At 43.1% G+C, this 22,652-nt stretch overlaps 1 protein-coding gene across 1 annotated transcript in view; it reads right to left on the bottom strand.

Annotated features, from left to right (window-relative positions):
- The window catches only part of arhgap35a (Rho GTPase activating protein 35a), a 66,493-nt gene that overhangs the window by 3,985 nt on the left and 39,856 nt on the right, over positions 1 to 22,652 (bottom strand). Inside the window, exons 2-6 of the mRNA XM_061073564.1 lie at positions 17,599 to 21,450; positions 11,276 to 11,417; positions 4,609 to 4,686; positions 2,457 to 2,588; positions 767 to 872 (exon numbers count right to left, since the gene is read on the bottom strand). Of these exons, the coding sequence (XP_060929547.1) occupies positions 767 to 872; positions 2,457 to 2,588; positions 4,609 to 4,686; positions 11,276 to 11,417; positions 17,599 to 21,333 (4,193 nt within the window). The 5' untranslated portion in view covers positions 21,334 to 21,450. The remainder of the gene's footprint in view (positions 1 to 766; positions 873 to 2,456; positions 2,589 to 4,608; positions 4,687 to 11,275; positions 11,418 to 17,598; positions 21,451 to 22,652) is intronic.

The following is a 22,652-nucleotide window of genomic DNA, read 5'->3' on the forward strand; positions in this document are numbered from 1 at the left end:
CGATCATTTCAAAGTCCTAACTGATGTCATCATATATCTTGTTTAGTCAGTTTACAAAGATACAAATTAAAGAACAGAAAATCACATTTGAGAAACTACAACCAGAACAGTCCTAGACTTCCTGCTAAAAACAATAAGCAAAGTTTTATATTAATGTTTTCATTATTATTTGGACTTGTGAAGGAGATCAACAGAGTCAGAAGGGTTCACATCTGAGGACCATGATCTCACTGACCTACACTGCTGCTCCCACAGCAATATGCTACTATGACTAAGAATCCACCTCTTGTGCTTATCCTCAATATCTCTGCACACCAAGTTCAGACTTTAATTCTGAAAACAAGATAATGAACTACAATTTATTCAATTGGTTCACAATCTTTTCAGCTTGGGACATCTTAAGATGAAGCAATACCGGAGATCTAATTAAAGCTGACAGCTCTGTTGTAAACATATTGTCTCAGTAGCTGATTTTACAAACATAAAGGAAATGCTTTATTATACAGAACAGAAACGCAAAAAATTACTGATGTCTATTTTCCTAGTGACGCATCAGAGTTACCTTGGGACCTAATGATGGTCTAACATAACATAAAAATCCTCTTACAAAAGGGATATTAAATAACCACTGTATTACCACAGATCATGACTCAACCTCTACATGGTCTGTGTGCCAGTTTCTATGATGTCACTGCGAGGTCACTTGACCAGCGGTTTAGTCGGCGCGGCTGCCAGGGGCCGCCTCTGACCCGCCGCATTCACTCACTTGAGCAAGTGGCTGGTGACATATTTGAAGACCTCGTAATTCTCCTTGGGGAAGCGGCGCAGAATGTCCTTCATCGTCTGGAAGCGCTGCTCCCTATCGTTGATCTCTGAATGGTGGAAAGAGAGAGAGAGAGAGAGATGTTAGGTTAGAGGAGGGAAGAAAAGAGGCTGAAAGTAAAGATTAGGGGGAATCTGAGGAAGAGATGTCAAGGGAGTGAGAATGAAGGGTGAAGGAAAGATGAGAGGGGGATTGGGAGGGCAGTGGCCAAGAGGAGATTTTGAAGATCACAGTGAGAGGAATTGGATTCAGCCCTCAAAAGGATCTGGACAGGACTCAGGAGTTTATTCTACAATCGCCAGAGATTCTCACAACTGAATGACGAAGACACACACACACACACGCACACACTCAAAAGGACTTAATATTACAGTTATCATGAATAAATCAGACAAAGACTTTACACATTCCAGAGGAACATACCAGGCGTTCACCCATCACAGTGTCCTACAGCAACACACACACACACATGCACACATGCACTGGGTGTGTTGAGCCTGATGGCAGCGAGGAGTGAGTCAGAGGAGCTGACGTCACCCACTAACACAGTCCATCCTGTGTGTCTGAGAGCGCGAGGCAGAGAGCAGCAGCGGCGGCGGCAGCGGCGAGAGCAGCAGATGTTCTCCTCCACATCCCAAATGTGATTTACAATCAGGGAATCTGAGTTTGTATTCCCACAATGAGGTCAGTGTGGATCAGAAACAGATTTACTGCGGAGTGACTTCACACGGGCCCGGTTCCCTCCCGCTGTTCATCCATCATCCGCAATCAAAACTTAACCCAACTTCCTACAGCTCATTTAAAGTAATGTCACCATGACAACATCCACCTAAATCCACACAAGCCCTGTGTCATCTGAACCTCCCTCATTCCCCACCTCCCAGTCTGGTAACAGTTAAATAAATAAAGCATAAATAATTAAATAAATGAAAACAGTAAAAAGCCCAATTTGCCGTTTTCTTCGAAAGCTTCTTCATCTCGGACTCCACCCCACATTCGTTTTCACTCTCTCCTCTTCTTCCTCTGTTGCGACACAGTCTGCAAGAGCTTTATCAGGGCTACGTCACGGCTGACGGGTCTCACTGCGGCCATTAAACACACACACATACACACACAAATACAAGCACACACACGCACGCAGAGCTCGGTGAGCATCAACAACCCTTCAGCCCGTGGGTAAATCTCTCCAGCGAGATGCAAGACTGAGCTACGCCTTCAATCTCCGTTGCGACAGATTACAGGACACAAAAAGAAAAAGAGAGGCGGTGCAGAGTGCAGCAGAACCGTCATTTATCTCAAATATGACCGTTTTCTTATGACTTCATTCAGAGCCACGTTATACATAGCGCTGGTGTGTCACTCCATCATGTGCAATCATCCCCGCCTCCTCCTCCACCCTCTCTTTCTATACTCCCTCCCTCCGGCTCCTGGGCGAGTGGCAAATCCAATTCTCCCCATGGATGGATTTGGATTTGCAAGACTTTTTGCTTGTTATGTTTAAGAAAAGTTACAACGAATGGAAAAAAGTATTTCGGGCAAAATCCAAAATGCCTCGGGTTTTAAAGACAAACTCTGCCCGAAGACCGTCTGTCCTCCCGCCCACCCCCCGCCGTACCAGAGCCCCACTACTTACTGAAGGCATCCACCAGCTCTCCCTGCATGTGGTAGGGCACCAGAGGGTCCGGCAGCTCGGAGAAGAAGGCCTTCATGGCTCCGGCCACTGTGTTGATGGTGAAGTCCTTCTCCACCAGGTCCAGGTTGTGGTCTGGGAAAAGAAAAAGGACGTTTGAATCCCACATCACTGTTACATCCATACATGAATATACAAGAGAGGTCGAGATAATAAACATCTTATAAACACTCTCTGAAATAAAAGCCACAGAAGCTCTGCTGTATTGTTTGCTCTATACCAATGGTATTAAAGCTTTTTTTTAAATTGTATGTCCTCTCAGGAATTTCAGGACAGAAGTCTGAAACAAAACTCTGCCAATATAATAAAGTTTCAAACTTACAAAAAAAGAAAAATGTCTCGTTCTATTTTCCTTGCTTAGACTTTTATGTCATATCTTCTGGTGTTTTATGTTGTAGTGTGTCTGAACCTGGGGACAGCGGTACGTATTGCTTATATATCTCTGGGTTTTATGAGAAAATATTGCAAAAAACACTGGAGTTTTTAAAAGAAAAGAAAACAAACTTTTGTAGGATTTATAAATCAATTCTATAATTATGTGTATGTAATCACATGTGTATGTAGTCACATTTTCAAAAATCAGAAACAGTTTTGTTATTGATTTTACAGAAAAAGTGCTTGATCATGATATGAAGAGGTATTATAATGCAAAACTATATTTACAGTGTTTACTTTACTGTTTTCATGTTTGTTGATTTTTATATAATAACAGGATAATTAAAAAACATTAAAGCCTAGATCACACCACACACTTTTCAGCCCAATTTTTCAGTGTCAGACAAGCTTTGAAAGTCAGTTCGGAGACAAATCAGCGTTCAATCAGCAGTTGCCCTTTGCTATGTGTAAACTCTTCAAAGATGCAATTTGAGAGACTTTGCAACCAACAGAGTCTCCAACTACATTTCTAGCAGGCTAAATATCAATTCTGCGACAACTACAGCCAATCAGAGTGCAGGACAGGATATTGTGAATGTACATGTAGTGTTGAGGTGCCGGCTGACTTCTTACATCTTCTTACATCTGACTGCTTACATTTGTTTGTAATCATGGAAAACAAGCAATAACCATGCATGTCAGGGACAGGGGAACTCAAACTCACTGCAGGATTAAGCAAAAACGACTAAACTGATCCCACCGAACTTGACCTGGGAGCCTGTGATCATCTTTGCTGACGCATTATTGGATCATTCTCATTAATTAAAGCGGCTAAATAAAAGTAGAAGGAACACAAAAAGAAACAGCTCAGAGAACCAAAGACAGCAAAACCACTTAAGCACCACTCTTGTAGAAAGAGTGTGTGCGTGTATGTGAGCAAGCGACTTAATTAAAAAAGTAATTTCCTGATAACATTTTGCCTCACAAAGGTAGAATGTGTAGAAAGAGAAAACTAATACAGATAAGGTTTGAGAGTTTCTTTCACAGTCTGAGAGGAGCTCCCACTTTGAGAGGTTCCAAAGTGCAGAGCTTCTGATGCTGCTTCCTCCTGTAATACGTTATCGGAATCTTCAGGGAACTGATGAAGTGCCATCTTCAGTGCGGCTATGAGACACATGCGCTGTAGCTTCACCTGTAATTGTCTTGTCCCGTCGGCCCGGGGCTCAGAATGATTCAGCGCAGCGCTTCAGTTCTGATTACCTGAGCTGGATTTAACCTCAACCAGGCGTGGACGCCCTCACACACATCCACACAGACCATCTTGCTCTGCTATCTATCTCGACAGCGACATGCTTCATTAACCAAACCAATCTGGAGGTAATTAACTGCCCACACCAGACAGACACACACATGGAGACACACATCGTGGGGTTTGGTACACGCACACGTGTGAGCATGCACACACACACAGGAGCAGGTAGATGACTGAGGAGGCAGTTCTGCAGTCTAAAAGGAAGCGAAGGCCAATTCCCTCAGTTGGATTAATGCTCCCCGGTTAATTAAGGAGATCCCGACTTGTTATAGATAGAAGCAGATGTGCACACACACACACACACACACACACACTCGTGGCCTTGTATTCACACACACAGCCTGTCTGTGAATGTTTGAAGCAAGGATGAAAAGTAAGTGTGAGCCCTGTGAACAGACAGTAACTCACCTTGGTCAAATTGCCGCTGCATGCTCTCCATCTCTGATTTGTTCCCACTGACCCTGTAGATTCCCTCTGTGCTCAAGCCTGAGGAAGAGAGAGAGAGAGAGACAGAGAGAGGGATGTTATTAGCTTAGTGTTTTTCTCCATTTGTTTAATTTGCCACAATTATCAGGTATTTATTCTTCTTCTGAAACTGTGTTTTTACTACAAGGTGAATAGATTCCCTCTGAGGGGCTGATAAAGGAGAGCCACTGCGGGCTGCTCTAATAGCCTCTCCCCACATCCCCTACCATCTAAACACGGTATTAGCACTATTTATTAAACCTATAAAGCACTCCTGCAGGCCTGCTAACAGCCCACTAGTGCACTGTGACAAACAGAGGCTACCTTGGTGCCTTACACATTAAAAAAGGGAATGGTGGAGACCGAGTAATTTTCCTATACAACTTCAGTCATTGGAGGTTATTCAGTTAGACATGGCAGAGACATTTAGACAGAGAAAATGCATCCATGTTCACTTCATTGTCACAACAAGGACGAAAAGCAGCCACACCAAAATGTCCATTTTTGAGTTTTAGTAATAGGCAATTACCAAATTTCTATTTAGAGGTGCAAAATATTCTGTAAAGGGCAGCTCGGGGTCTAAGACACTGATGGCAGCCGAGCCGAAGTAACTAGAAAAAGCAGATGTAATCAGTACTATACTGAAAACACACAAAGGAGAACTATCACTACATGGAGAGGTTTACAGATAACTTTGATTCATCTAATCTTGATAAAACAGCAATGAAGAATACTGCAGCAAATTCACAGATCAATATTAGAGGAATGTAACAGGAACTCTGTATTCGTCACCTCAAAAAAACAAGAAAAAAGGGCAGGACTGCTGCAGTCAGCTGTTTTTCCCCTGTTTGTCTTTATCTCACCTCCTGTTTGAAACATGCAGATTTACAGACACTTCACGTTTCAACAGCAGGTGCAGACACGTGTGATACAGTTCTGATCTTTTTGTTGAACTGATAAATACCAATTATCTCAGCTAATATTTCCTCACATCCTGCATCATTTTCTAAAACCAATTGGACCCTACTGTACATATACAATGTTAGTACATACCCCATGAATTGAATAAGTGAATTTTGCTGAAGCTGTATTCTGCACTTGATAGTATTTTGCAGTAAACGTTGACTACATCCACCCAAGTTTTAGTATTAAGAATAATCAGTGTTGTTACGGTTGTGCCATGGCGTCCAGACACCAGAGTTTTGAAGCGCCGAAAACAGAGAACTTTCGAAAGGCTTCTTCTGGAGTTTGAGAAACACCAGGGCTGTGTTTTATATAGACAGGTTTAAAACGGAGATGTTTGGAAACAATGACACTTTCACCTGCATTTGCTTGCTGATGGGTTCTACCAGTGGTGAATGAAAAATGTTGTAAACTGAACAGTTCCATCTTTTGTTGATTATTTTTCACTACTGTTGTTTTTTTATTCCTTCTTAGTATTTTCTGTAACCAAGCAACCAGCTGCAGAGTATTATTACTGATATAGAGAAAAAAATGATTGTGTTTTCCCATTAGTAGTATATCTTAGAAATACATCCAAGGAAAACACAAGCAACCGGGTCACAGCAGGACAGTGACTGAAAGGAAAGGCATGTGTATAACAGGAGAGAGAGAATGCCCCCTTCATCTTGGTTCATTAATACTTTTTTCCAGTTTACAAAAAGATAAGATTTCACCTCCCAACCCTTGATTCCCTCTCCGTACACATTTTGCTGGCAATCGGGGAGACAAAGAGCAATCCAGAGCGGGTGAGCGAGATAGGGAGTGGCAGAAAAAGAGGGAGAGATAGGCAGAGGCAGGGAGGAAATGAGAGAGCTCTCAGTCAAGGCATACAGCATCGATCTCCTCCTTCTACCAATCAATTATCCACAAAAGCTTTTCTAGCCAGACACTAAGAAAACAGGGATGGGACAGATAGGGAGAGGGGAGTAGTGTAGCAGCGGTGGGGGAGAGAGAGTGTGAGGGAGATTGGGGGAAAATAGGACAAGCACCCAAGGATGAGGAGCGATAGTGGGGGAGTGTGAGGACGCATAGGAGTCAGGGTCAGACTGATGAAAGAAGGAATGAGAAAAAATAAAGGGATTAAGATAAGGAGGGGTATATACGAGGCTAGGAACTGTGCTTGAAACAACAAAATGTATTGAAGACGGAGGTTGTGGAAGAGGGGAAAGAATGAAAGAGCAGCAGAGGAAGAAGCGCCAGAAAGGTGAGCTCTGCGAGGCAGCATCCTCTTCCTCTGGGTTCAAACAAGGAACGGGCACTTCCTGAGGTCAATGTAAATCTGAGCACTTCCTGCAACAAACAAATGTTTCTTCTACATCCTCTACTTGCCCTAGCCCTGATGAAAAAACACAACTTAACTAACTATAGTGCATTTTAGGCTAGATCATTACATTGATCAGACTTTTGCATATATCCTCATATGCTTCCTGCAACACTCAAGGGGCCAAAAACACACCTGAGAACCTGCAATCCCACAAACTAGGAGAGAACGATAAATGCTGCTGCAGTAAGCAGTTGCGCTCCGATGGCACGTTACTGTCTAACAACACTCCAGCTCAGGCACCAGCGTTTCTCTGGGTTCAGCCCAGAGGCTGACTTCATAGTTTACCATGGAGACAGGCAGTCGCTGGGTGCTGCCCTTTACGTCGCTATGGAGGCTCCTTAGGCCAGTAGATATGCCTGCACACCCTAACGCACAGTCATCACCTCAGCACCCTAGAGCAGAGCACACTGAGCCTACCGCGCTGGGAGCCGAGGAGAGATAACAGCAGTCACTCTAAGGATTGATTTTTATAAAGCTGCTTTTCTACCACCTCCGAATGCATGAAAATAACACAAAATAGCAAAGCCACTCCTATTATACTCCAGGACAAAGGGAGAGAGCCACGGCGCATGAATGAAAAAAGCAACAAAGACGACGTTTGAATAGAAAAATGTAAAAGCAGAAAGCAGAAATTCTGAGTTTTTCTTCAGTACGTTTGTGCATGTAGAGCCAAAATAACAGGACTGCAGGATTGTTTATGTTTTCGAATGCGTTCAAAATACCAGTCTGGTTTGGGAAAAACATAACATAGATAACACACATATTAAGAACTCAGCTCAGACGCGAGTTCAGGTGAGGGGTGGAGCATGGGTTTTTGTTTACAGTATATCAACATCTGCATTGGCCCTCAACGCCAAACATATTGAACTCTGTTGTCTTTCTAAATGGGCGTTAGCTTCTATGTCGTCTATGTGTATGACACATCTTTTTCTTTCTGATTCTTATTTTTTCAGTTTGGCTTCCATTGTGTGCTATAAACATGAAGAATTATAAACATAAGTGCAACTCTGAAAGCCGCAATATATATATTATATATATATGTTATATATATATATATATATATAAGTATATACATTTGTGTCCAATGGTATCATTCTTTAGTGTAAAAAATGAAAGTTAAGTTAAGAAAGAACTAACTATAAGAGGATTATCAATGACATTTTGACATAAAAGAAGTAAGGTGGGAGACTGCGTTTGGGTTTAAGTTAACCATGAGTATTTCTGTTTGAGGTAAAGGGAAAAGGGAAGGATGTAGGTCAAAGCTGCTGGTCTAGGGTCAGCCTTTTGACGTCACTCATTATCAGCTCACACTAAAGTGACAAACACAGTGACGGCGCTGTGTGGTCTTTTCCTGTGTGTGTCTTTATACGCACAGATTGTAGACGTAGATACGGGATAAGTAAAGTCTGACTTACGGCCACTACAATCCAAACTAAATAAGACATTGTAACTCATTTCCCCTTCCAGTCTTAGTAATTCTCTGTATACGTGTGCCATTCTGCTATACATGTAAACAATACGGTTCTGGAAACATTCTCAGTTGATCCGTGTGAGGCTGTAATACTCGCACATACTCACAAGAACAAGTTAAACCCATAGAAAAGAGATGAGCCTAAACGTTAATCCAATTTCCGACGTTGTGATATTGATCGGACAGAGGGAGCTATCGGGTAGGACATTACCTGGCAACCCCCTGGCTAAAAACACACACACAACATCCTGACAAGAGGAAGGGGGGGAAATAAAATTACAGTGAATTGAAAGGTGAGGATAGGACCGGGGGAGAAATAGAAATATGGGTTAGGAAGATGATGAGAGTAATCAAAAGTGACAAGTGAAGGTACTTGGAGAGACAGAGAGAGAAGGATGGGCGGATCAGGAGAAACAAGGACACCACGCAGAGAGAGGAGGGGAGAGGAAACATGGGATTAGGAGGAATACTGAGAGAGTGAGCGAGGGTAAAAAAGTGGAAAAGCACCTCTGAACGAGCAGCGCATTCATCTTAAGTGCGCACGCACACACACAGCTTGTACAGACGTAAATTCAACCAGTTTTTCTCCTTCATCCAGAAGTAACTGCCGTGACTGCTCCAGTTAACATGTGAACGGGTGAGGTGAAATCCAATGTGATGCCTTGTTATCTAGAGCTGTGCCCCGACACTCCTACACTGAGGAAGGCGGTGGATGTTTTGAACGGCTGCAGTAATCCACAAATACATGCTCTTTTATCAGCACAGAGATTACAATGGAATGCATTGGCACGTCAGTGAGCAACAGCAGTGTGTTGACAAACTCACTTTTTTGAACTCTGGAGGCTGATTAAGAGAATCTCAAGGAAAGAGTGTTGGTATTTTAATTAAACATTACCTAGATGTATTAAAGTATTGTTAACCACAATAAATAACATTTAGGATAAAAACCCAATAACTCTGAAATCTTGTAAATAGACTTATATTGAGCATTTTTTGTCTTATTGATCAAATTCACAAACACAGTCATGCAGCTAAATTTGGGGTTCAGTATCTTCACAAGAGTTCCAACTGGACAAGCTGGGAATCAAACCACGGACCATGTCAATAACATCGTCCTTTAGCATCCGATAGGGAATTTACATTTCACAGTTATAAATACTTTCTAGTCTGATTCCAGTATTTTGAGACACAATATTTTTTCAACTAAATGTTTCATTCAGCATTACTACCAAATAATCTCAAATCATAGACAATTTTTGCTGTTGATTGTAAACTTAGATTAAGTTATTATATACTGAGATAATTAAATGCCTAAGTGGTGATAATTCCCAAGGGCTCACTTTCTTTTTCTTGCCACTAATGTTGGTCAAATGAATAGAGGACAGATCTTTCAACTTGATTACAGTAGTTGGGTTGACTGTATAAGCTGTTCTTGATTTCCAGAGGAGTTTCAAGGAAATTAAAAACTTAAATATCCAATTAATAAAAAGGTTGAGCTGTTAATTGTTAGTGGGGTTAGATATCCTTACTATGGGGATGTGAACAAATATCTATACACATGTATTGTCCCTGCACTAAGTCGCCTGTGAACAGCTGGTGGGAGGTTGGGAGGCAAGCTGGCAGTCCTGGGGCAGTGGGACACAAGAACAGCCTGGCAGGGGGTCTGGCATCTGGGCAATAAGGTTAGATGAGACTATGATACCACATCTGTGTTCCCAGTACTCTCCCAGAGAGGAGAGGAAGAGGAGAGGAAGAGGAGAGGAGAGGAGAGGAGAGGAGAGGAGAGGAGAGGAGAGGAGAGGAGAGGAGAGGAGAGGAGAGGAGAGGAGAGGAGAGGAGAGGAGAGGAGAGGAGAGGAGAGGAGAGGAGAGGAGAGGAGAGGAGAGGAGAGGAGAGGAGAGGAGAGGTTGGGAGGCAAGCTGGCAGTCCTGGGGCAGTGGGACACAAGAACAGCCTGGCAGGGGGTCTGGCATCTGGGCAATAAGGTTAGATGAGACTATGATACCACATCTGTGTTCCCAGTACTCTCCCAGAGAGGAGAGGAAGAGGAGAGGAAGAGGAGAGGAGAGGAGAGGAGAGGAGAGGAGAGGAGAGGAGAGGAGAGGAGAGGAGAGGAGAGGAGAGGAGAGGAGAGGAGAGGAGAGGAGAGGAGAGGAGAGGAGAGGAGAAGAAGAGGTTGTAGATAGTTGGAGGCAACAAATGAAAGACATGTTCGCTAAACAGAAGGTTAAATATATAATATTTCAAGTAAAACACTTTCACATTATACTTAATGATAGACCTATTTGTTTTTTCTTATCACCCCATTTATCTGAATGCGTCTCTAATGACTCCCTCTCAAGGTAATACAAAATAATAGGTAAAGATTTATGTAATGTGATATGTAAACAGGCACAATACTTTTCTACACTTAATTTAGCCTTTGTCATCATTTAGGTTATTAAAACAAAACTGGGTAACGTCCCTGGAACCATTTACCAAACCTTAACAAAGACCAGAGAAGACACAACCGAGAGCAAGGATGCATGTGCACTTGTATGTTAACATGCTGGAAAATGAGTGGGATTTTAAGAGAGATCGATATTGTGACAATCTTAGTGGTGAATGAAACAAACCCGCCAACATTGCAAGAGGATTAAAATTAAAACATTTTATGAAAAGAGAGTAATTAAAAGAGACAGGTATCACACAGAAACAAACCTGGAAAAAAATATATTGAAATGACTGAAACAACAACCTGTGCTGTGAACAACTGGATAACTTTAAATATACTCAGAGTACACCTTAGTACTTAAAGTATAAGAGATTCTTACCGGTCGTTTCAATGAAGCGGATGCACTTCTCGATGAAGACTGGGATTGGCCTCTCAGGGGAGACCACAGTGGCCAGTGGCACCCCGAAGTAGTTGCTTTCACAGGGTTTTGAGATGGAATGCCTGGGTTTGGCTCGAGGTTTCTGAAAGAGGAAAGTTGAGAGGATTAGTGAGAGTCCCTCAGAGGAAATCCAATATTATTTGAGCCTAATTGACATGGACACGTCTGACGTAAGCAAACATTTCCAAAATGACATCGAGCCCTGGGGGCAATTTTATTTAAATTACTTGATTTAGAGGGAAAAGATCATGACCTTGTTTTAAAATGTTTTATCAACACACACATGCACACACCCATCCCACACATTCCTTCGAACTGATAAGTGATCACACATTCCTGTCTTAAAGCCTCTTGTGTGCGTCAGTGAGAAATATATCAGCTTCTCCGTCACTCTGCTCTATTCATCCTTCCTTTGGAATCACACAATGTTTCTCTTCTGCCTACTCTCTACTGCACTGCAGCTCTCAGATAATCAAACTCTCTTGTTTTTTAATCACTTTTTAACTCCTGTTAAGAGACCTCCAATACACCCCTGCAACATCCTCTACCTGCCTCTGTATGGCTGAAGCATCAGCAGTAATTGTACTGTGCTCTAATGGTCTTCGGCGGGACTGTTTTGACGGCCCCTAAGGCCTGCATCTCTAGTTAGTCTGTCAGCCCCCCCTGAGGCACTGTCCTGGCAGGCTGGGTGGTGGTGAGGCAAGGATGCATGGTTGGCTGCTTACATGGAGTGTGGGTGCAGAGCAGGCCTGAGAGACAGACACAAGAGAAGGAGCAGGAGTGCTCATTAGAGAGAGGGAGCCCAGCATGCCCTCTGCTCCATTTACTGGCCTTGCTCCCCTCCACCAAACATGCTGGATACCACGTATACACATTCTCGCTTACAGCGGTACTCACGGAAACAAGCAGGGGAACACTAATTGAGACTGGGGTGATCAACGAGGGCTCACCTAGGCTATTGTCGGAATATTAAGAGAAACTATTCTGGGTTTTTTTATCTTCTTTTTCAACTGGCTCAAAATTGCCAAGCTATTATCAGTTTTTACACGACAGATATATATGTACCCCTATGTTATCTGCTAGTATGTGCTTGTTAGAGATTTATCATTATCACTGCATATGTATGACAATAACCAAAAAAGACCTAGCTAGGCAGGAAACATATTATAATACCTATGCTGTCAAAAATGTTAGGTATATTTGTATTTTTTTCTCAATTCTATTCAAGCCAATCAATTATATCCAAGGGCACTTCTCAAAACAATAACATCATTAACTCTATATTTTCTCTTACGTTCAACTGCATGTCACAAGAATCAGGTCCCATGTTGACTCCGCTGAGAGAGAGCTCGTTTTAGTCATTGAAACTTTGTACTGTTATTATGTAATGATCTTGGTTATTCTATAAACCCAGCTTTATGATGCATGAGCCTCTGCTCTAATGTACTGCTCTGCAAGGATATGAGGCTTAAACAAATGTAAAATTGTAGACACCAGAGAGAACAGAGTTATACAGAGAATAGCACTATACTCTGGTTTCTGGGGATTCACAGACTTTGATCAGTTCAATGTAAATGTGAAATAATCCTACTGTGGAATCCTCTCATCAAAAAGAAGTCATGTGTATATGTGGAGCAAATCATACAAATCTCATGAGGGCAAAAGAGCTTTATTAATTTCTGAGAATATGGGTATCGAAAGCATAATTTATGTTGTGGTGGTAACTAAATTAAAAGTAGGTTGTTATTGGAGTTTGGATACAAAATGGTTTGAAAACACTTAGAGGATACATCAATGCCAAGGTGATGATTCCCATAAAGTGTGAGATACACCGAAGGAAAACAGGCACAAAATCAGCAACAAGGAAAGCTGTACGTAACAGCTTAGCAGTCGCTGCTGTTGGTACAATTGAAGGAAGAAATGCCCTCAAACAAGCAGCAATTCAAGACCTAGCAAAGCATCTCAGGGGAGGAAACTCTGCATTCTGTTTCTGAACTTCAGGCAATCGCTGACAACAAAGGATTTTGTTCTAAATACGAAAGTTCATAATTTTAATTAGGGTTATTACTCAGTCTGTTTCTGATCTCTTGGTTTTAGCTCCTGTCTCTTTAAGTTGCCCCTTAGATAAAGCCCAAACTGCTCTGATTGGGCAACTTACTAAAACTGTCAGATTTGGATTTGACTGTAGACTTTAGTGTCACAGTTGAGGGCTGGTATCCTTCCTCCAGTCATTAATCAGGTTGATTGATTCAAAACTTTCCAAGAGGAAATCAGACAGTGTAAGCTGTGTGATTTGGGTGTAGGGGAAAATGAGTCCAGTTTTTTTTTGTTCTGTACAAATTTTGACAATTCAATATGAGCTAAAGAAAATCCATGAAATAATCTGTTGTAAACTCCGATGAGATTTATTTAGCTTATTTTATCAGTATTTATTTTAATCTCTCCAGTACTTCAGTAATGTGGATTTGTCTCCCATTTATGACACCAGAGAACAGCTGTCTGAAGATTTGATCTTGAGAGGTGCTTCTCTATTTTTGGACTCTCTGCTGTTTAAATATGTGAACACAGCACACTGCATTCATTCATGTCTTCATTCATATCTTCACCCAGACCTCTTCAAATTTGTTATGCAAAAACATAATATTGGTCATTTTATTAATACTTCTATTGGCCTGTTTTCCTATAATAAGAGCTGGAAAAAGGGCACAGTCACAACTACAACTTCTGAGACATGACTGGTATACTTCTCATTTATCTTTACATTATGACACCTTGTGAGCAAATTCCTGACTGGACCTTCTTCACAAAGCACTGCCAGCTACCTCCACCGCTGTTCTGCCCAATCTCTCTGTGACACTACCCCTCTGAACATACAGAAGTTGTCACACTTATAGGTTTTTAACTGTGTACATAGTGGATATGTAAGGTTTGAGCACAAGAGTATTTAACTGAATTAAAGGGGCAGTAATAATAGAAATTATGAGACTAGACTCCCTGGCAGCTTGAGTTTTTAGCTCAAGGTAGCAGCTCATAATCTATTTGTGTCTCATCACACTAACTGTGTTTTGCATCTTTGCCCCCATCTCACTTTAGCAGAGCGTCTTTATAGTCCCCCCTTTCCTCCTCCACCCACTTCTCTCTCTTTCACTGTCGTCTACCCCTGCAGTTTTGCCTTCTGGCCACTCCTTTTTAGCTGCTGACTGAGACAGGATATGTTGCCAGCACTGAGAAGACAAAACAGACTTCGACCACAAAAGGCAAACAGAACATATCCTTAATAATAGCATGCAGACACCATGGTTAGCGTTTACATACACTCTACGCTGTGGGATGCTGAAAAACAAACCCACAAATGTAAAAAACAAAAACTAAAAGTCAGATCAATTCAACGGTAAACTCGTATCTCTCTCTCTACTGAATCTTTATTTCTCGTCTCCCTCACACCTATTTCTTGCACGAGGACACTAGACTGTAGCTAGGTGACTGAGGAATTTGAAGCATTCCTCTTACTGGCTGAGGAGGTTTGAAAAAATAAAAAGCTGCAGGAGAGAGAGAGAGGAAACATTTCCGGACTCTCGCTGAGGGAGGGCGGGCGGGACAAAGACACGGTTGGTCATTGCCTGTGGTAAAGTGGGTTTTAAAATTGGCTCAGTTCGGGCTGAGCGGTAAAAAATCATAACAACAATTATCACAATATGATTGTCTTCAATAGCAATATAACAAAAGCTTAGTGTATATATAAATAATGCTTGTTGAGAGCTCTTGAATAAATAAAAACTTGAAAGCAATAATGATTTGACACCAAAATAATTAAAGATATCTAATTAAATGAACATGTCTATTATAAAAAAAAATTGACCCAGCCCTATCTAGCTTAGTCTTTAGTTTACTGTGGATAACTGACCTGAACCCACCCATCAGAAACTTAACAAGTACCGTTGATCACGTTCGTTTGACTTTGTACTTGATTTTTCATGCTGTACGTGCCTGTAATCTAGCCGAACATCGGCTTCAGATCGGGTTCGAACACAAAAATGTCTGTCGGGTTTGGGTCAAGCTCAGTTAATTTTCGCTTTTCTCTCTGACAGGTTTGGACATAAAATTTTTGGCCTCTGCCGCACTCAAATCTAGTTTCAATTATTTGTCCCTACCTGTCATGACAGTAATTGATTGACAAGACACAAAGGCTCGAGCCTGAAAAGTGTTCACACTGCATAACATCCAAGGCTCCACTATTAAACCAAATGAAACTCTGGCTTTGAATTAAATCTGGTCGATTACACGCCAGCAACGGGAGCGGCTGATTCTATCACCAGGTCACAACTACTATACATTTCCCTCAGATGTTCAAAACTCAATAACACATCATCCTGAGAGGATTTCAAGGTGCAGCAGATTGGAAATGGGCTCTTATCTTTGAAATGGCTGCTTAGAAAAACAGGTGATGGAACTTGATCACTTTCTTACAACCACAATTAAGCCATAACGGCCTGTAATGTGAATATCCAGATCTCAGACCTGCTGTAGGACACAAATCAGAGGCTCTAATTAGAGTAATGATGAGAGCACCGATCTAAATTCTGCTGGCTTTAATTTTCCTGGGGATTTGTTTATTAGACAAGTAGGTTTATAATGTGTCATGTGATACTTAATTGATCCCTCTTTCGAGTTGGGTTGAGTAAAATTCAGTAAAATTGGAGATTGTATGAGGCATGGGGCTTGGACTGTGATGTGCACTTCATTGGTAGTTGTCTGACTGATGAGCTACCTGATGCCTGGTGTTTGAGCGATCCTGGCACACCTTCTTCAGAAGGACAAATGGCACTGAGTAAACTATGAACAAAGTCAGTTTGTGCATAAAGGAGAGCACGCAGTTGAAGCAGTTAAGAGCTATGTGAGATGACAGCCTTCATGCAGGTACTTGGACATCACAGCTGAGTGTGTGAAAACATTAATCATCCTCCTCCTGTTACACCCTACTGACAGCCACGGTAGTTATCACAGGCGCACATGCACAACGAAGACAACTGTAACTCCTATTCAACTGGCACCTCTGTGCCAAGCCATGTGTGTGAATGAATAGCATGCCAAGCTGATAAGCCTAACGGTGTAAGGTCGTAAGTATTGCGCCGCAAGACATGTGAGGGACAGAAATGAACGCGGAGGGGCAGACTAGAAAAGAATTGAAGTTGGTGGTGGGGGGAAGCCTTCAGCAGAAAAATAGAAAGGAAAGACAGATATGAGGAGAACATAATAGGGAGAGAAACAGAGTGTGACAAGAATATGAAAAGAGGCAGAAAGTATGAATCAGTATGAGGGGAGGACAAACACTATTAATATGAAATAAAGGATGAAAAGAAAGCCAACCTGTGAAAGAGTAGAATTGGGAAGCACGTACTTCACTGCAGTGCTACAACAGTGAACAGTAAAAACCACTGCTCTCACTAGATGATGCTGATGTTGATCACTAATGGGACATTAACTGAGTCCTTTAGCATTTATGTTGTCAAGCACGGGCCATTGAGACAAGAAGTCGTGTACAAGTAAGTATGAAGGCAAGTTGATTACAGAATCACGTTGTGTAAATTACAAGTAGAGTGGGGTACTTCAAATGTAATGCTCCTTACTACTGTAATGTCATGAAATGCAGGGATTTGTAGAGAGACATGACATTCGATTTAATTTATTTTTATGTGCCATTATAATAAGAATTGTAAGATGGAAGTTGACGCTTTCAAAACATCATTATTTCAGCTCTCATATACTGGAAAACCAGATGCAATCAAGCAGACATGCACAAGCTCTCATAAAGCAACTGTGGCACAGTCCCACTCATTAAGAGTTCTGTCTTCTGGTGTAAAAGTTTGGTTCCCTCTGATGATCTGGATAGTTAAGAAGGCTCCCGCAGAGCTGTCAGGGGAAAACATGGAAGACATGCTTTCAGAGGAACCAACCCCCAGTATGTCATGTTTTCACTGAGCTATACTGAACTGATCAGTTGTAGCTCAAACTTTGTAGTTAACATTGACAATCCACCAAAGCAAACAAGTGTTGTATCTCAGCCCCTAGATTATACAGCGGAACAAATTACCTATGTATACATAACAACATTGTTTTTTGCTGAGGTAGACATTGAAAATGACTTAATCAAAATTACCAAGTGTTGTACTTGGGGATTGTTCCTGGGTAAATATGAAACATCTTAAAACAACATTTGCTAACTACTGTTCAGACAATATTAATACTTGGAAGCTAATACTAACCTTAGTATTCCTGCGCAGGCTCTTAAGGATATTCCTTCTTTTAGGGTCCTCAATCTCCTCAATGGAGTTGTCCTTTTGGGCTCCTGCGTCATCCTGGCTAGCCTTGGGTGGACCCACCATCTCATCATCACTGCCAATAGAGAAGCTTGTCCTGAAACTGCTGAACTTGCCAAGTCGTTTGGATCTGTCTCTGTAAAGCTTCGGTTTTACCCCGATGGCAGACAACTTTCTCCTGCGTTCCAGTGAGCTACTGTCCGCCTCACTGTCGGAACCATTCCCTCCAGCGCTCCCGTTGGAGTGACCTTTGCTGGCGTTACGGATGGTGATAATTTTGCCCTGTGTGCTGTCATGAGGGACAGAGTAAATATTCTCCTCTTCTGTGAGTCGAGGTTTGCTAACAGCATCCATGGGCTCGGCATAGTCGGAAGGGTCATAGCGACCATCGCTACCTGGAGCCCAGGTGACAGCTTGGGGCAAAGAGCGACGGTTGGTACCACCTTGCTGGTCCATGAAGGGGCTGAGGTTAACCTTACGGACAGGCTTGGGCTTCACTTGAGGAGGAATCTTGTTGTTAAGCTTGCTCTCAAAGGTGCTAAGCTCAGAAATGACAGAGAAGGTATCACTTGAATCCAGATCTGGCAGCTTGAAGCTCCCAAGGTGAGAACTCAGGCTACCATCCTCCCTCAGTGTGGGGTAAGGGGATGATGGGTCAATGTCATCCTCAGAGTCCATCAGAATGTTAACTGGACTAGGAGAGCCACAGCGAGGGCTTATGCTGTCGTTGGTACATGCCTCAGCCACATGATCATACATGTGTGTGGCCTCAACAATAGTGTGCTTCTCAACCACGTCCTTGAGGAAGGGCTGGAAAAGGTCTATCTTATGAAGGCCCCCTACCACCCCACCATGTCCACATATTACTGTATTAAACCTGGCCTCAAGTTCATGGGCAAGTTCATCTCCCTGACTGACCTGCTCCTTGGCTGACTCTGAGTCTGACAACTCCATCTGACTCTCCCCTACGGCTAGCAACTGGACTGGGATGATGTCTTGGACCTCACACAGGAAAGCACATAAGGTCTCCATAGAGGCCTTGCGCCGAGCAGAGTAAACTGCAATATAGCCATGGACCAGCCTGGTCTTGCGGAGGGAGAATGTGGAATGGAAAGAGAGTAGTGACAGTTCAATATTCTGCCTCTGACCTCCTATACTGAGATCCAGGAGAATGGAGGTGCCACTGCTAAGAGAAGAGGCAGGACGACAATGCTGGGGCAACAGGAAGGGAGCAAGCAGCTGGTCTAGGTCGTATGTGTCTCCGCACATCAGGCACATAACAATCCTCAAGTCTGCCTCTAGACCTGGCTGGGACTGTGAATCTCTGAAGGCAGAGGATGGAGGGGGCAAGGGAGGGGAACTGCTCCCTACGCCTCTCCTTAAATCTAAGAGACCCTTTAGCATCTGGTTGATCTGCCTCTCGCTTACATTGCGTGTGTAGCCCATACCTGGAGAGGCAGGGTCTAGGTATGTACACTGCAGCTTTCCAGCCACCTGCTGTCCCTGTTGGATCAGAGTCTGAGCTGTCTCACCCCCAATATCCCCTATGGACCCCACACCCCGCTTGGTGACCAGAATGAGGGACAGCGGGAGTTGTGCTAAGCTGTTTTCCCTTTCCCTTCTGCTTATAGTTGACTCTCTAAGCTTCTCTATACTCTCAACAACATACGAGAGGGATTCTTTTGAGTTGTACAAACACAGGCAGCCATGGGGTGTGAAAGTTGGTGTGTGGAAGGAATTGACTGGCAGACGTACGTTGCCCTCAATAGGACGAAGGGCTAACTCATACATCTTGCCATCTAACACATACCGGTCATCACTGCTGCACAAGGCCCTTATCTCATTTGCCATCTCTCTGGCTAGCCCATCTTTTCCTAGGATGACAAGATTTATCCGTTCAGCTCTACCCCCTTCCAGTCTTGAAGTGTCTGATGATGGGTAGCGGGTAGGGAATCTGGAGGACAGAATTTGCTCTAACTTGCTGTCCACACAGTGGGGGCTGTTGGGACAGGTGTCCTTTGTGGGGTGGTAGACAAAGTGGATATGTTTCAATACAAGAGCATCCCTTTCTGCCTGCAGTTTCTGCAGGGCTTTAAACCTTTGTTCTTCACCCAACACCTCCTGAATGGCTCCCATTTTCTCTTTACTTGGCTTTGCATCCACTTCAAGCTCATAAAAGAGCTCAGAGTATTCGAGAAGCAGTTCCTGAAAGTCCTCTTTGGCTCGGTCAATGATTTCCTTCTGGTGTTTGTTGTAGATATCCAGATATTCTGCCTCATCCAGCCACTGGTAAAAGTCTTCATTCATGATGAAGCTTCGGGCCTCCTCCCATGGTTTCCCTGGTGTGATGAAAGGAGAGATACTTAGCTTCTCCTTGAACTCCCATCTCATCTCAGCCCGTTTTCGCTCATTCCTTAGCTGCTCCAGGTGAATCTCATAGATATTTTCAGCTGCAGGGGTCTCCAGAAGGTCCTGGGGGATTCGATCATCCTCTATGTTATCAATGTGTGGTGTGGTCTCCCAAGGGTTGTCATCTAGCACTATAAACCATTGGACGAAATCTCTCTTTGTCTCAAGTACTTTCTGAACTCCAGACCAGCTGAGGTGGTCTATCTCATCCAACTCTGGTAGCAGCACAGACAGGGCCTGTGGCAGAGTAGTTAGATAGGCCTTCCTACGTTTCTCTATATGGTCTTGCTTGAGTCTATGCACATGCTGTTGGAAAAGCTTTTTGGCTTTAATTGTCCCCTCAAGGAAAATGTAGTCCTTGTACTCAGGGGAAGACTGCATGCGACGACTGACATTCAGCCATGTCTCATTGTGGTTTTTCACAATTCTGTTCACCAGCCACTCATAGCGGTCTTTGGCTGAGGCAATTTGTTGACTCTGCTGTTTTAATGCCTCGAAGTAAGGAATAATTTTGGGCTTTCCCCTACCCTTATCTATAAGCTGAACCAGTGTTAGAAAAGCTGAGTCAACATTGACATTAGAGCGTGCTGATGTTTCTACCACCTGCAGGTTCTTCTTGGCAAGGGCAAAGGTGTGTGAGTCTTTAATATAGCGCTCAACGCCTTCATCACATTTGGTAAGAACCAATACCACTGGTTTCTTCGTCTTGGCTAGCTGGTTGTACAGGTTTGTGACAAACTTCATCTGGTCCTCAAAGCTACGGTTCATCCCCCTGCTAACATCCACACAGAGTAAGAAGCCGTCCACCATTAGCTTGCCTTCAGGCATCTGTTTCTGCTCAAAGTCCTGCTCCAGCCCCAGCTGATCTGTGCAAAAGTACATCAGCTTCTCAGCTGAGGCCAGCTTGCTGGAAGCTGCCCTCTTGATGTAAGGCTGGAGCGCTGTGCTTCGGTGCGGCTGGAACGTCTGATCATCGATGAACTCTGTCTGCTCCACAACATTCATACGGCATTCTGGCCCCTCCTCCATTGTCCGCCCAGCCTCTCCCCAGAACAGGAAGTGGTCATTGTTCACCACACGGCCCCCAAAGTCACTTGTGCTGAGGACAGAGGTGTGGTCTAGGTAGAAGTCATCTGCACCTGGCCGGACATAGCGGTTACACAGGCAGGACTTGCCCACCCCACACTGGCCCTTCTCCTTCTCCGTGCCGGACAGCCCGACCGCGACCAGGTTGTAGATGGGTGCCCGGACATCTTGCTTTTTGGCCATCATTATCGCTGGCAGAGGCTCATCCTGCCATGCTGGCTGCTAGCTCTAGGGTGATGGGAAGTATGCCAAGGAAGGTGGGTTTCCATGCAGGAAGGGAGCTCACTGGACTGGGGTTTGGACCTGTATCATACAAAATACAAAGAGAGAAAAATATTTAATGTAAAAATTTACAGAAAAAACATTCCATTCCACTGACAGGCTTTATTATTAGAGAGCTATTGTGTCTCTCATCTAGGCTCCTACTGTGTGGCTATGTGCGGTTAATGATGTTTAATCTGTGATCCTATTTCTCCACTGAATGTTTCCTGAAAAGATTGAGGTCAGTGGCAAAGCAGCTGGAATGCTGCAGATTACTTAACACAGCTGTAGCTTAGAAAAAGGCAATTTTTCCCCATTTAACTCATTCAATTTTTATACCGTCACAACTGCAGTGCTCGCAATAGAGCCTTCCACATTTCACCCGCATGTTCGCTTTGACTTGATATGTGTTTTGGCTTATTAATTGATATCTAACAGTCTCAATGCCAGCAGCAGCAGAATAAAGTTGTGTAGGTTTTTGCGCTATCACAGAAAATAGACATGAATGCACACACACACACACACACACACCACTACTTTGAAAACCGGCACACTAAGCTCCCTGCACCCCAAATGAAAGAGACACACAGGAAGATGAAAGAGATAAGTGTTCCAGAGCTAAAGTTACTAATTGGCCAACTAGGGAAAGCCATCTGCATTTTAAAAGGCTGCACTGCCTGTTGGCTGACTCGTCTCTATCAAAAAGATGGTGTCCTATGTTCCTCACCAAATGGCACACTGCTAACAGATCATAGTTGGCTGATGAGCCCTAAATAATAAACATATTTACCTACAGGAATTTCAACAATTTGGTGTGCTGTCAAAAAATAGCCCTTTCCCCCAGGAGGACAAATGTAGATTTATTCGACCAGTATCCATATAATTTATTACATTTGTGGATGACACCTAAATATAAATTAACGAGAGAGAAGACAGGGGTGTGTGAGATAATGGATTTATGGAATGGCGCTGTTTGACAGTATATTTTTTGTGGAACAAAAACCTCCTGATTTGGTGAGACAGCCAGCATACAGACTTGCAGTACGAGACCGTCCCCTTCACGTCAAAACTGGCGTTAATAGAGTAAAACAGACATTAAAACCACTATCAATTATGAAAAGCTCTTTTGATAGATACCACAAAAGCAGAAAAAAGTCACTGCTGCTGAATTGAGTTTGTCAAACAACAGAAGACAGTGGATGCGCAAAGATGAACTTCAAAGTCGACAAAAAAATAGAAACACA

Source organism: Limanda limanda, chromosome 6 (assembly GCF_963576545.1).
Source record: "Limanda limanda chromosome 6, fLimLim1.1, whole genome shotgun sequence".
In the NCBI taxonomy this organism is placed as follows: domain Eukaryota; kingdom Metazoa; phylum Chordata; class Actinopteri; order Pleuronectiformes; family Pleuronectidae; genus Limanda; species Limanda limanda.